The sequence below is a fragment of the Melanostigma gelatinosum genome (genome assembly GCF_949748355.1).
Source record: "Melanostigma gelatinosum genome assembly, chromosome: 6".
NCBI classification, from domain to species: domain Eukaryota; kingdom Metazoa; phylum Chordata; class Actinopteri; order Perciformes; family Zoarcidae; genus Melanostigma; species Melanostigma gelatinosum.
In genome coordinates this window covers 28,810,916-28,826,842 of record NC_136639.1, presented here as the reverse complement: position 1 = coordinate 28,826,842, position 15,927 = coordinate 28,810,916, and the positions used below count along the sequence as shown (strand labels likewise).

General features: G+C 45.2%; 1 protein-coding gene across 1 annotated transcript in view; it reads right to left on the bottom strand.

The window, feature by feature from the left end:
* whrnb (whirlin b) overlaps positions 1 to 10,009 on the bottom strand; it is a gene marked incomplete at its 5' end in the record, with an annotated part of 89,920 nt that extends 79,911 nt beyond the window's left edge. The window contains one exon of the mRNA XM_079269439.1: positions 9,311 to 10,009. Within this exon, the coding sequence (XP_079125565.1) occupies positions 9,311 to 10,009 (699 nt within the window). The remainder of the gene's footprint in view (positions 1 to 9,310) is intronic.
* Positions 10,010 to 15,927: the final 5,918 nt, after the last annotated feature.

The following is a 15,927-nucleotide window of genomic DNA, read 5'->3' as shown; positions in this document are numbered from 1 at the left end:
ACGCCCGCTGCACAGCCGCGCCGACCAGCAAGCTCCCCCTGCCCCCCTTCCTGACGAGGAAAAAGGACAACTTCCCCACGAACAGTTTTCCGTTGCAACGACGCATCGACAAGTAAGGTTCTTGGTATCTGGGCATAGCTTAGCTTAAATTAACGTAAATTTAATTCAGGTCATTCATTTATACGTTGATATTCCCGTGTTTTTTTGTGTGTTTAAGTTACTGTCGCGTGATATTGAGATATTGCGCAATCATTACGGAGCAGAGAAGCTCCGCTGTATTTGTGTATTAACTGCTATGACTGTTTATTTGGGATTATTTTCATTCATTGTCTTCCACTCCGTGTGGGAGTTCTCTCTTCATTAACTCGACTCTGTGAGTGAGCTGAGGTGCGTGGCTTATCACGGCATAAGTTACCGGCAGTTCAAAGACGACAGCGGTATACTTATGCGTGATAGAACCAGCAAACTCAGGCTCCCTACAACATCGCACGCCGAAGTGTGATGCACGTCGAGTTCTCGCTCCTTTTTCTCTTTCCTCCTCTCACGTAACACGCACACACAGCTCCTATCTCTGCCCCTGGGGAAACCCCGTTCAAACGATCGCCTCACAACACATGTGTGCATCGGCACACGTGATTACATACAGCAGGCTCGCCGCCATTTTGTCCGAGTCACTCGACTCCGCCATCTGGTGGTAGTTTAGCTGTAGTATCTTAAGGCCCCGCCCCTTTTGGCCCGCGTCACTCGACGCCGCCATCTTTGTAGTCTTTAGCTGTAGTTTTAAGACTCCCCTTCCTTTTCACCCACAGACCCACACACATACACACACACACACACACACACTGATATACACCCTCACCCATTTTATTCTTTCCTTTAGGTATTAGGCATATAAAATTGTATGATAACGTTTGTTGGTTGCAATATTAATTGATTTGATCATTTATTATTTTGATTTAATAAACTCTGTTATACTTTAAGGAGCAGTCGTCTGTGATTACTTGTGCATATGTATTTGATGAACCTGTATGTAGTAGTCTGTGCTTGAATTCAACCCTTCACTGTCACTGAATGTGTAGTCGCACCCGACTATTGACATTACGAGTGGCCACTAATTATGAGACTTAGTTTTATCGTTTGGTTATTGGTCCCTGTTCGCAGGGTGGTGCCCCGTTGTTATTAATAATCATTAATAATTGTTACATACATCAATAATTCTATCGATGTCAAGAATTCAGTTTCTTAAATGCTGATAACCTAAACACGCTCCTTTACGTTCCCAACAGTTGTATCTATTTAAAATGCATTATGATTATTGTAACCATCAAAGTACACATTCTATTATACCATTGACCCTGTGTGACCTCCTACTAATACACAAAAATGAAAATAGAAAATGACTCATAAACCTGAACTGTTACTGCTCTTCCTGCAAGCTGTGACTCTGATGAAGAGACAGATCAGTCAATGACCCTCTAACACCAACATATCCACAATAAAAGATGATAATCTTAGTTGTAATGCTCAGTTAAAAGAAGGACGTTGCCTGACTCTACCAACACTGTTTCCATTGCATTCAAAAGGAGCGCAGTACCACTGTGAAATGCTTCACGGCGCTGCTAAAAATATCTATGAATGCAAGTCGGGACGCCCACCAACACAAAGAGTAGTCACTGAATAGAACCCCAGTTCTATGAGTGTGAGACATGCACGGATAAGAAGAGTGAGCATGACTTGACTCCGAGAATGGATTAACACCAGTGGGGCACCAGGACATTGGGCCTTCAATAGGATTACATTATATTTCTATTAACTTGCAATGAAAAATATTCACGAAAAGATAAAAATGGTCGAACAGATTAGTTTATTTCTCACTACAATGTGTCTTGACTGCATGATGGTTAAAGGTAAATGAATGACAAATGGATCCATTTCATACTGACTGTACACATCTCCACAGATTGACAAAGAGACCAGCACAGTTAACAACCAACAATGTGTGCACGAGTCAACCAGTCCTTCTGCTTCCTGGCAGGTGAAGCAAATATATACAGTTTGGAGTTGCACCTATTTTCAGAAAGATCTTTATCCTGCAGTCATATTATCTAAATGTTGCCCAGAATAAGGAAACAAGTACATTGTGAGACTGCGGTCCCACAGCTTTCAGCAACCATCTTCAACCAACCCCGACCATATCATCAAGGTTTCTCTGCCGCTGTTCTTCTCCCGCATACCTCACATGCATCCATTCCAACCTGAACGATATCGGAGAACGTCCACTCACACCGACTTCATGAAGCTATCCTTTGGGGACTCGGCGGAATCAGAGCTTCCGAAGAGATAGCCCCCACTCAAGAGTCTCCTCTCACCCAGCTCCTACCGGCCACTGGACATCAGCAGTCCATCATGGCTTTCCTCCATCCATCATTCCAGGACCCTCTTTACCCTCCTCGTTCACTTACCCTGCACCCTTTCATCCCTAACCCTGCAGCCTTTCATCCCTAACCCTGCAGCCTTTCATCCCTAACCCTGCACCCTTTCATCCCTAACCCTGCAGCCTTTCATCCCTAACCCTGCACCCTTTCATCCCTAACCCTGCAGCCTTTCATCCCTAACCCTACACCCTTTCATCCCTAACCCTGCAGCCTTTCATCCCTAACCCTGCAGCCTTTCATCCCTAACCCTGCACCCTTTCATCCCTAACCCTGCACCCTTTCATCCCTAACCCTACACCCTTTCATCCCTAACCCTGCACCCTTTCATCCCTAACCCTGCACCCTTTCATCCCTAACCCTGCAGCCTTTCATCCCTAACCCTGCAGCCTTTCATCCCTAACCCTGCACCCTTTCATCCCTAACCCTGCAGCCTTTCATCCCTAACCCTGCACCCTTTCATCCCTAACCCTGCAGCCTTTCATCCCTAACCCTACACCTCTTCATCCCTTTATCCCGCGACCCAAATCATTAATGATGCAATAAACCATTCGAAGCCCTTATTGCTATTCATGCCGTTCTAGTCAGTGAAATTAATAATTTATGTCATATTCCTGTACCGATGTGAGGGTCCCGGGACAGAGGATGTTGTATGTGTACAGATTGTCAAGCCTTCTGAGGCAAGTTTGTGATTTGTGATTTTTTGGCGATACACTATGAATTGAATTGAAGAGTTGTATGGGGTCAGATCAGTCTCAATATTAATGATTGCTCATAGAAGGATTCATACATTTGCATTTAATCATTTTGTGATATATATATTCATTATCAATTTACAGACAACACAACATTTTACTTCACCTTATTCCGAGGCCATGCGTCCTCCAAGAGAGGGACGTTGAACTTACACATGACAGCACACTTAAAGACCGAGCATTCAAATATGTCCTCTACCAGATAAACTAGAGGGAGCAATGTTAGTCTGCAACTAGAGCTTCACTAACAAATGACAGAAAATGCTCTATGACAAAGAACTTCTCCGCAGGCAGGTCCATTGACTTTATTCAGCTTGTATCACAACAGGGAATTAGAGGTGGAGGCAAAAGTAGCTGCTTTCTATTCTGGGACCAACATTTCTGCCGGCTAAGAGCCATTCAGAGCTAGCAAGAGGCAGAGATCAGCACTGCAGCTGGCAGAGAACAGTGACACTCAAGTGCAATTTGGGCTATATATGCATTCCCATGGGGATGGAGCCGGGATGGAGTGGGTGGACGAGGAGCTCTCAGCGGGTCTTGCGTGGGGCATGGTGGGTGGAGTATGATGAGAGATGTGCTATGTTAAAGGCAGTGGATGGGTTTATTTTTATGCTGGAGGCAAAGTGATCTACGGGACGAGAGGGCAGTACAGATGTCAGTGCTGGTTCATTCTACAGGGGCCTCTCTGAGCCCCCTTCAGTGGGACTGAACCCCAACTTCAACCTATAAGCATAATTTTATTCTCTGCTCTGAGTGTTTTAGCCTCACAACACCTGGAGAGAAGAACAAGCCCAGTTTAAAGCATCTTCTTCTGTCTAATGCTTCGCTAACCTCCAGATTGAAGACAATATCCAGAGAAGTGAGGGGTGTAATGGTCGGCACATGTTGGGTTAGAGACATGATATCCTTTAGGTACACCCTGTGACCCCAACAGCTGTTTATATCTACAACTCACACACAAACAGAAAAGGTTGGCAGCGCACCAGTTGTTGTCGGCTAGTTGGTTTCGCATGATTAGTCGGCTTAATCAAGCTCAATGGCCAGAGATGAATTATGACCTGTTTAACTTCCTAACTCTAGCGCTACAATTGATCATTAAAACTACTAATGATGATAATCTTGTTTTTTTGTTTCCTTTAACAAGATTGTGTTTCATGCAAATAAGCACTATAGAACCTTAACAAAGTAAAAGGATTACATTTAGAATTTTGGATGGTTCTGACTTCGGGGAGGTTGACATAATGTTTCAGAGCGTCGGTGAAGAAAAATAGTCTGGAGCCTTGCTTCACAACAAAACAACAACAAATAATCTGTATCGGCCGATATGGCTCATTGATGATCGGCAACCTGTTTTGGCGGCAACAAAATGTAATCGGGGGAACTGTAAAAGTTATCTTTTCTCCTTTTTTTCCTGCTTTTCCGATCCGTGCCTCAAAACCACGATACCTTCAAAACAGTGGGTTTGGTGATCCTTTGCAGCCCAAACTGACAGTGACATCAGAGTGAACCGATACATCGACTGATTTAGGCGGAATCAAATAATCCCCCACAGAACTTGCACACAAAATACAAACATCCATGGTCGCTCTCACACACACACACACACACACACACACACACACACACACAGTACGGTGACAGCTGTTCTGCTCTGATGTACTATAGCTACAGTATATAGGGCTGCTCCTCCACATCATGGAGCTGATTCTCATCGGCTTCTCCCACACACTGATGACTGTTATCTACAAAATGGACTGAAAAATAGAGATCAGCGTGAAAGTACCCTTGACAATAGGTAAGCATCCAAGTGAGCCAAGCAGTCTACAAGGTTTGTTCAAATAACAAGCGGCCACATCATGTTGGCCTCATCAAACAGCAACGGAAAACTTCTGTCATGGAGCAACTGGAGGGAGAGTTGCTATTTCTGGAGCTTGTTGGGGGCCTGATGTGCTTGTGGTTATGTAATGCTGTTTCTCCACACACAAGGAGAATAAAGCAGTCATCGTTTAAAAATAAAATCAAACAGTGGCCAAGGTTAGACAAACAGAAAATATCATATTCAAACCAATTATGGCTTCAGTATAGGCACAACATGTATTTTTACAAATGCTTTGTTAAGGATTATTCTCCACAATTACATGAACCTTAATTAACAATAAAGAGCTGACACTGAAAACGTATTGGTTGAGATATTTCAGTCCGGACTGAAGTCGTGGACTGACTGACCCACCAGCTTCACTACCCCTTAGAGTAGACCACACCGCTAGCATGGCTGATGAGCATCTGAACTACACATGACGGCATTTACAACATCATCTGCCGTTTCAATATTTCTATCAACCAACAGGCAAAGGACGCTAAAGCAAACTCAGGAGGCAGATATGTAGTAAGTCCTTTTATTAGGGTCGACTACGTCGGAGCGGAGGACCCATTGTTGTTCTTTCGAGGACCCATTGTTCTATCGAGGACCCATTGTTGTTCTATCGAGGACCCATTGTTATTCTATCGAGGACCCATTGTTGTTCTATCGAGGACCCATTGTTGTTCTATCGAGGACCCATTGTTCTATCGAGGACCCATTGTTGTTCTTTCGAGGACCCATTGTTATTCTATCGAGGAACCATTGTTGTTCTATCGAGGACCCATTGTTGTTCTATTGAGGACCCATTGTTGTTCTATCGAGGACCCATTGTTATTCTATCGAGGACCCATTGTTCTATCGAGGACCCATTGTTCTATCGAGGACCCATTGTTATTCTATCGAGGACCCATTGTTATTCTATCGAGGACCCATTGTTATTCTATCGAGGACCCATTGTTCTATCGAGGACCCATTGTTGTTCTATCGAGGACCCATTGTTATTCTATCGAGGACCGATTGTTATTCTATCGAGGACCCATTGTTCTATCGAGGACCCATTGTTATTCTATCGAGGACCCATTGTTCTATCGAGGACCCATTGTTCTATCGAGGACCCATTGTTGTTCTATCGAGGACCCATTGTTATTCTATCGAGGACCGATTGTTATTCTATCGAGGACCCATTGTTGTTCTATCGAGGACCCATTGTTCTATCGAGGACCCATTGTTGTTCTATCGAGGACCCATTGTTGTTCTATCGAGGACCCATTGTTCTATCGAGGACCCATTGTTGTTCTATCGAGGACCCAGTGTTCTATCGAGGACCCATTGCTGTTCTATCGAGGACCCATTGTTCTATCGAGGACCCATTGTTGTTCTATCGAGGACCCATTGTTGTTCTATCGAGGACCCATTGTTGTTCTATCGAGGACCCATTGTTGTTCTATCGAGGACCCATTGTTCTATCGAGGACCCATTGTTGTTCGATCGAGGACCCATTGTTGTTCTATCGAGGACCCATTGTTCTATCGAGGACCCATTGTTCTATCGAGGACCCATTGTTGTTCTATCGAGGACCTATTGTTGTTCTATCGAGGACCCATTGTTGTTCTATCGAGGACACATTGTTGTTCTATCGAGGACCTATTGTTGTTCTATCGAGGACCCATTGTTGTTCTATCGAGGACACATTGTTGTTCTATCGAGGACCTATTGTTGTGCTATTGTTTATTATTATTATCGTACGTGTTTCGTCGCAAAAAGGAGGCGCTTGGGATGCTGGGAATTTTTTGAAATTTGGCACACAAGCCAGAATTTGCGAAAATTGCAGTCTGATTGGGGTGTCCTGTATGAAATATTGGCTCGATAGCGCCCCCTATTGAGTAGCCCCAACATTGGGTTTCACCGAGCTGTAGCTTTATAGTCGCTCTAATGCTAATACAATGTCCGGTTGTCCTTGACTTTTTTTGCAGCTATGCTCATGCAGATAGGGATCTTCATCATAATTTATTCAGATTATACTAATTGAATCATAACTCCCCTGCTCCCCCACCCCCCAGTTTTTCCAACAAAATGTCCTCATATCATACATCTCAAGGACGTCATCCAGGAGAAACCTTCTTCCTGTCAAAGCAACGGGGAGACATCTATACCAGTGTGTCTGCCAGACAACCTGATTACCACAACAGGATTAAGCATGGCTGATTTGTTGCATTGTATCTGCTCAGGAGCAGCGCTGCTCTGACAGCTTACGTTTACAATGACGTGCTATGGAGCCGGCACACGTACGGCACGCGGACGAGCTGGCTCTGTGCAGTCTTCAGCAGAAAGACTGCAGACTGCACAGAAAACCTGTATTTGTGACGCAAATTACAAATGCAGTTGACACTTTACTGACTGTGTGCAGTGGCAGTGGTTAGCCATTACATATGGGGGGGTAAGGCTGGGGCCACATTCAATGTTAGGGGCAAGATACTGAACCCCAAATGTGTGAACGTGTAACCTTCATGAGCAGGTGGCACCTTGAAAACAATGTATGAATGTGTGTGAATGGGTGAATTCTAGCTTGTATTGTAAAGCCCTGTGAGTGTTATATCAATGCTGTCCATGTACCACAGACATTGGTTTGGTTCTCCAAAATACTAATGATACAAACCCAATGATACTCATCCAGTGCTAACATTCTATGAGTGCTCCATTTCTCCTCGTTAAATGTGGGCTTCGAAAATGTACTAAAATATTTCCAAAGTCATGAACCAGAGGGAGTTCCAGGTCAAACCGTATGGGGGCACTTACATGAACTCTGTTAATTCCATCGTGACATTTACTACTGAGCACCAGTATCAATGCCTCAGGTATTGATACTGGTAAACGCATTACAAGACGCAATTTGTCAAATTGTTCTGAACTTCTGACAGTGCAAGGCTAGCTGTTTACCCCTGCTTTAAGTCTTTATGCTAAGCTATGCTAACCATGTCCTGACTTCAGATCTGTACCAGCACAGAGATATGAGATTGATCTCCATCACACACCACTGGTATTTGCAGTCTGACGTAGATAGCAGACGATAAAACAGAAGAGTACATGAGAGGGCTGCGAGGCACTGAATGTTACAGACTCAGGGTAAACATCCTCGGCCCCATTGACCTTCTCATCACAGAGTTGCAAACATAAATACACTGTGGGTCAGAGCAGGTCGTCCTTTAGTCAAAGGATCGGCCATTCGCTCCTTCAGTCAATGTCCACGTGTCCTCGGGCAAAGACACTTAACCCCAAAGTGCTCCCTTTGTAAAGTGCAGCCTCTGTCACTGGAGCTACAATCTCTAAGTTATGTTCTGATAAATGTTCATGAGTATATGAAGATATGGTCAGGATCAGCTTTCAACATTGCATGAAGGGATGGAAACATAAGCTGAAGAGCTCCAGTTTGGGTGAACCTCATATCTCCAAAACATCATGAAGGGAAGCAACACCGTATACTTCTGGAGATGAATACGTGATGGTTCCTACTGCTACTTCATAGGTACAACAGCTTTCTCTCCTTTCCTCCAAAGCAGCCGTTAGTCCCAGCAGGCTGCTGAGAGTTTACTCAGTCTGTCATTCCTCCAACACACTGTAGCCCAGTAGGCCTGATTTAATACTTAGAGTATCATTTAAAACTAAATTATCTTCAATGAAAACTCTGATCACATAATTCTGTGGATCATTCACAGTCATCATGAGCTAGTTCATGTTTAATTAAATACACAAATGAAATGTATTGAGAGGTAGAGATCCCGGAGACGGATCTCTCAGACCTGGATGAACCAATACGATCTGTGTGGCTACAGACCACTATGGGTACGAGTACAAATATGTTTTGGTGAAGTGATTTTATGTCTGACCCTCTAACAGGATAATTCAGGTGAACTCCAATACAGAGTGTAGAATGCTGAGTGGTTCATTGTATAATAACCTGATCTGTGCATTCAAATGAATCAACTAATGAAACCTTGTAATGTTGGTACAGCGCATTGCAGGCAAAGAGAAGAATGAACAGAAAGAAAGTGGTGGAAGCATGCAGAGGAGTGCTGCACTCAGTGCTGCTCTCTGCCTCAAGCATTCGCTGACATCTGGAACACACAGGCTGCACAAATGTAGCTTCACACATGAACAAGCTCATACACATTGTTACTAGATTATTCTTTTCATGGAGATTAAGGTTTATAAAACGACCGCTCCAACTCGCGCGCGCGTAAACACACGCACGCATTAAAACCTACCTGTACGGCCTCTATGTGGGAGACATTGTCAAACATCATGTCGTTCACGGTCACTATCTGGTCCCCGACCCGCAGTCCTTCTCTCTCGGACGACGAGCCCGGCTCCACAAGGGACACGTAGATCCCCACTCCGTGCTCCGACCCCCCACGGATGCTAAAGCCCAGACCCTCGTGGCTTCTGGAGCGCGTCAGGGTGACTTTGCGCACTTCTCGAAAGGGACCCTCGAGGAACGATGGGGCCATCTCTGCGGTGGCGCTGAAACCGTCCGGACAGCCGGATGCGCGGGGCTGCTCGTGGATGGAACGGACATATTTCTGCAGAGTTAAATCGCCCTCGTCTCCAAAGCCCTCCGCGTTGCCGTTGCTGGGGCGCAGCTCTGTCTTCAGGTAGAGTCCCTCAGACGTGTACTGGTCGAACAGCAGCTGGTCGGACCTCGGGATGACCAGGCGCAGCATGGGCAGCAGCTGTCGTTTGCTGGCCGTGTTGAGAATCACTTTGAGAGTTTGGACCAGGTCAAAGACGTTGCGCTTGGCGTGGTACACATTAAGACAGTGGATGAACTGCTCTCTCTCCAGGTCGCTGAGCAGCAGGTTGAGAGCGTTGTGGAGCCTGCGGACGTTTGCCGAAAGCGCAGGGCCGCCTGAGCCCTCAGAGTTCACCGACGTGTTGAGCGAAACGCGCTCCAGATCAGCGCTCATCCTACAACATAACGGGGAACCAGTGCATCACAGACTCGAAGACGGACCGATCATTGGTTGGGGCGCTGTCCAAGTCAATCCTCCCGCTTGAAAGTGAAACACCTCACCGCGCGTCGGGCAACTTCAACAAGTGACCGGTGATCTACGCGCGTAACGGCGCTGATGTGCGTCGCACGCGCGGCGTGTCAGCCCGAAACAAACCGTTTCTCCAGTCGAAGCTTGCATTCGTCTTTAACTGAATACATCATACATATTATTTCTGTCCTCTTGTCCTTTTATTCCATGCACAACAATACCGTTACTGCGTCCAGGACGAGCTTCAGCGATGAGAATAGTGTCCGGTAATATCTGAAACCCGGCAGAAAATCCGTGGGAGGCTCTCTTTAATCGTGCAAATCATAAAATGCAACCTTATAATAACACCGTCTCCCTGTTCAGTCTGTCCACAGAAGAAAGCTCCAGAGTCCGTCACGACAGAGCTTTCTCTGTGCGCAACTCACAAGGAGCGCTGAACATGCTGGGAAATGACGCAAGTGTGCGTGTGCGTGTGTTGCTTGGAAACTGACAACATTACTCACCCTAATTGAAATGATTATTTCTGGCATTATGTCATGCCTCGTTGGGTACAAGCAGGATCAATAACACTGTAATGTCATTTCACAATTTATTGGACAAAAGTGGGTGAAATCCTGCAAACCTTAACATACGCATGTAAAAGCTAAGGAACGCTTGCGGTCAATTTCCCAAACAAAGTTTGGTTCATGTGGATGCAGATGACAGTATGTCTGCCTGTCAGCCTTTAAGCTGATTCATCTGCATTATCAATGCCTCCTCCAGACTCCTTGTCATAACTACAACCTCAGGCTATTTTTAAACAGCTATTTATAGGAGCCCAGGGTTGTCTTCCTCCTCATGACAGCAATGAGCTCCTTCTGTCTGCCCATGCGCGTAATGAGCGTCCCAGGAAACAGCTGTTTGAGGAGATGGGGCTTCAGACAGGATGCAGCACCGCTGGGCCTCCTGAGGAACAACATACCAGACATGTGCATTAGAATGTTAACAACACTGACAGTGTTCTGAATTCACCTCTTTGAAATAAAAAGTATGATTTGCAATTTTAAAAGCCAAATTACATTTAGTTTTCTTGTTTTTCCCAACTCAGATCCAAAATTTAAGTTTCATAATTGAACATGACAGACTGTGTTCTGATAGGTCAGATGTCAGCCTATCCTGTGCTGTACAGGAACAAACTGCTGTCACATCTTAAATGTTAACTAAATGTAGCAATTATTAAATTCAGGTTAAAAACATTTCTCTTTTCAGTACCTGTGATTGAGCTGTTGTGTTTTTACAATGTCTTTATTTTATTTTATATATTTGTATTTTTTTTATATTATCTTAGTTTATACTTCTAATCGTTAAATTTTATTTTTCTCAGTTCGATAACGATTTTATGAACATCTCTTTGTATGAATGACAATTACTTCTGTAATTGTTTTATCCTGGCTTGTTGTTTTTAGAAGACTGGCCCAAAGCCCCGGATGTGGCAGCGGCGCGAATGAGGGTCAGTCGAGTTGCCAGGTCCAGCACCACAACAAGCCACCACACAGGAGAACAAGGGGTTGAGTGGGGAGGTGTGTTATGAGATTGATTGGGTTGTCATGCGTGTGTGTGTGTGTGTGTTTGTGGAATGCATGTCGAGAAAAAAAGTCCTGTGTAGATAATGTTACGACGACTAATAATAATAATAATAATAATAATGGGGAATCATAATAACAGTAATGAGTGAAAGGAATCAATAAAACAAACTAAATTAAAGTGATGCACGGCCCTCGCACCTTCCCTGTCTTTGACTATCAGACAACACCTCCCGGAGTTCAACGTATTTTTAATGCATGGACTGTGTGACAGTGGAAATCATGTAGTGCACATATTCCACCAGTTCCTGTGTCCACTATGTGGCGCTAGAGAACACGCGCAAACATGCATGATGTTGCTCTACATCAAATATAGACCACATCATGTAAATATGTAAATTGATGCAGTTTGTCACATAACGCTGACTTCCTGTTGCCAGTAGGTGGCGCTATGACGATGAGTGAAAATCGGCTTGTCGACATCCTCAGGTCATGACTGTTATTAAGTATGACAGGTTTGGGACAGATTTGAGAAAGTCCAGTGGAGATACATCAGCTTGTTGTTTAATGGCGAATCACGTAAAACGGCCGCTACGCCGTTCCATCAAACGTAAAGCTTTTAATAGCAAAGGTCTTTCGATTGTCATGACCAAATTTGAAGTGGATCTGACAAAGTCAGTCGGAGAAGTTTGTGATATCCATCCATCCATCCATTTTCCTCCTCTTATCTGGGGTCGGGTCGCGGTGGCAGCAGGCCAAGCAGGCTGACCCAGACTTCCCTCTCGCCGGCAACATGTTCCAGCTCATTCTGGGGGATCCCGAGGCGTTCCCAGGCCAGCTGGGAGATGTAATCCCTCCAGCGTGTTCTGGGTCTTCCCCGGGGTCTCTTCCCAGTTGGACGTGCCTGGAAAACCTCCAGTGGGAGGCGTCCAGGAGGCATCCTGATTAGATGCTCAACCACCTCAGCTGACTCCTTTCGATGTGAAGGAGTAGCGGCTCGACTCCGAGTCCCTCCTGATGACCGAGCTCCTTACCCTATCTCTAAGGCTGAGCCCGGCCACCCTACGGAGGAAACTCATTCCGGCCGCTTGTAGCCGCAACCTTTGCCTTCTGGCTCAGCTCCCTCTTCACCAAGATGGTCCGGTGCAGCGCCTGCTTTACTGCTGCAGCCGCACTGATCCGCCTGTCGATCTCCCGCTCCATCTTACCCTCACTCGTGAACAAGACCCCGAGATACTTGAACTCCTTCGCTTGAGGGAGGCACTCCGTCCCCACCTGGAGGGAGCAATCCACCGGTTTCCAGCAGAGCACCATGGCCTCAGATTTGGAGGTGCTGACTCTCATCCCCGCCGCTTCACACTCTGCTGCAAACCACCCCAGTGAATGCTGGAGGTCATGATCCGAGGAGGCCAACAGGACCACATCATCTGCAAACAGCAGAGAGGCGATCCCGAGACCACCGAACCTGACGTTCTCCACCCCCCGGCTGCGCCTAGATATCCTGTCCGTGAAAGTCACGAACAGGACCGGTGACAAAGGGCAGCCCTGGTGGAGGCCAACACCCACCGGGAACGTGTCTGACTTATTGCCGAGAATGCGGACACAGCTCCTGCTACAGTCGTACAGAGACCGGATCGCCCGTTGTAACGGGTCCAGCACCCCGTACTCCTGCAGCGCCCCCCACAAGAACCCCAGAGGGACCCGGTCGAAAGCCTTCTCCAAGTCCACAAAGCACATGTAGACTGGTTGGGCAAACTCCCAGAACCCCTCCAGTAGTCTTGCGAGGGTAAAGAGCTGGTCCACTGTTCCATGGCCGGGACGGTATCCGCATTGCTCCTCTTGGATCTGAATTTGTTATAGCGACTAGATATGAAGGGAAATTCACACAAAAATCAAAATGGCCAGCTTCCTGTTCATTTTAAAGCATGGTCCAGAGACAATCTTTTTTAAGTCTCCATGTGATACATGTTCCTACCACATTTCATACATGCAAGTCCAATGTAGCGCCGGGGCTGCGATTTTAAATATTTGTAGGGGGCGCCATTGAGGCAATTTTTAACGGTCAAGCCAAAAAGCTATATTAAACATTCATGTCCATCACCTATGACACCTGTGCAAAGTTCCAAGGCTTGTTGAGCATCCTAAGCTACAGAAAAATGAGCTTCATTTTTCATGGTGAATGACGCGTTGCCACAGCAATGGGCACCACATAAAATCAAGGTTGTTCAACGGCAGTAGACCATTTTAGTAACTTTCATCATCAATGTCTTTAGATCATCCTGACCAAATTTGAAGTCGATTGCATGAATTCTGTGGGAAGAGTTTGTTAAAGTACAACACCTGAAAACGATGAAAATTTACAAAAAAGCCAGAAATAGACTACCTACTGCATCGCTCCGTAGAGGTTGAATGGAATGAAAAGTTTAGGGTGCGCCACAGTATGCGAGATGCACATATGCGACAAATTTCGTGATTATGGGTTAAATTATTTTGAAGTTATTGAAAAACAAAGCCACGCCCTATTAAGTTCATTGATCCATATCTTCTTAACGTTTGAAAAATTTCGATACGAGAGGTCCCCATGGACATCTTGTAATACATATTTCATTGTTGCGGTTTGCTATTAGGAATGTGCATGGTCAGCACTATTGTGCCAGGGGGGAAGTCATATGGCAGCTTTCAGCGTTCTGGTGGGCACCATTTTGGCTGCTACAGTAGAGAGAACATTGCATGAATGCGAAGTATGCGCACACTATAATGTCAGGAAAACCTTTTCAGCACCTATTGCTCACATCCCACCACCAGATGGCCAATGTAGGCACTTGATGATAGACTATGTGGACATGACCCAACGAATAGGGAGGATGGGGTACATTCTGGTGGACAGGTTCAGGGGATGGGTCAAAGCAGTAGCAACGGCGCGACTAAACTAATCAGTAGCCACGTTATGGTTCAGACAAGTTTTTTCAAGGTTTGGTAGCCATATACCATCAGCTCTGACTATGGACCACACCTTGTTGCACAAGCTTTTGAGAGAACGAATATGCTAGGGATAAAGCAGAAGTCTTTTATGTATTATAAAATTATTTTATTCTTAAATCCAGCCCTTAATTTACTTGAAACAAGAGAACATTTATTTATTATTAGATTATGTATAATTCATCCAGTTCAATTTGAAAACAGGGACAACAACCAAAGAATGTGAAAGTCAAAAGTAAAAGTAACAATTTAACATGATTTATATTGCACTCCGGTTTATTCAAACAAAGCTCATCATTCAGTGAGATGATGAGACCAACATGGTCGTGCCAAACAAATAGAAATCAATACAACAAAACTCGGCCTGGCTGATTCCTACCTCTGAAAACAAACCAAACTAAATGTCTTCACATGCCTCTCGAAAGATAGCTTCACCAAAACCAATACAGAGGTGCACCGGCCAATAATCCTCAGGAATCTAGAGAAAGTTAACCTCAACTCACCTCCTGCCCTCAACCTCCACCACAAACTTTAACTATTAACAACAACCGTGTCAGCTTAAACAGGAAGAGAGTGAACACCTGAACAGGCCTCCTTCTTTCTATGCTCGGCCCGCTCTGCTGATTGGCCAGCTTGAAATGTGTTGGAACCAAGGAGCAGCACGACTCACCTGCACAGGTGGAAACCAATCACCTGGTTGACCTGCTGAGAAAACGAGGGAGGGAGGGAGAGAGAAAGGCAGGAGGGGAGAGAGCACACAGGCCTTGCCCCACCCTGACGCGTAACACTTGTAACCTCAAAGCATCGCCTTCAATACGCCGCTCGATGCTGCGGCTCGTAGCTGCAGCTGCCACACTTGGTAAGAGTTTGATCGACAGATAATTCAACCAATCACCTGCCAGGTATTTGAAAAGGGTCCGCCCTCTTCCTAACGGTTCCCAACAATGACTTCTCAGACAGTTCTGTCGAAACCATTTGGTGCATCTGGTTATGAATAGCATCCATAAGTGATTTCATTTGCTCCTGCACTAGTTGAAGAGGCAGTGAAACAGAAATAAGTTCAAATCAGGAGAAATACCAAATCTTTGTTTAGACATGGCATAGGTTATAACAGAATTTATATTTATTATGTGCATTCGATTTTGTTTTGAGAACACGACTATTTTATGCCTTCCTTAGAGATATTGTGCAGAGATTAATATTTGACAGGATGAACCCTATATTAACTTTGGTGAATCTCTGATTTCTCGTCTTGTTCAGAACTGATAACATCCCATCAGCCTCAGCTGTGCTTTGTGTTCA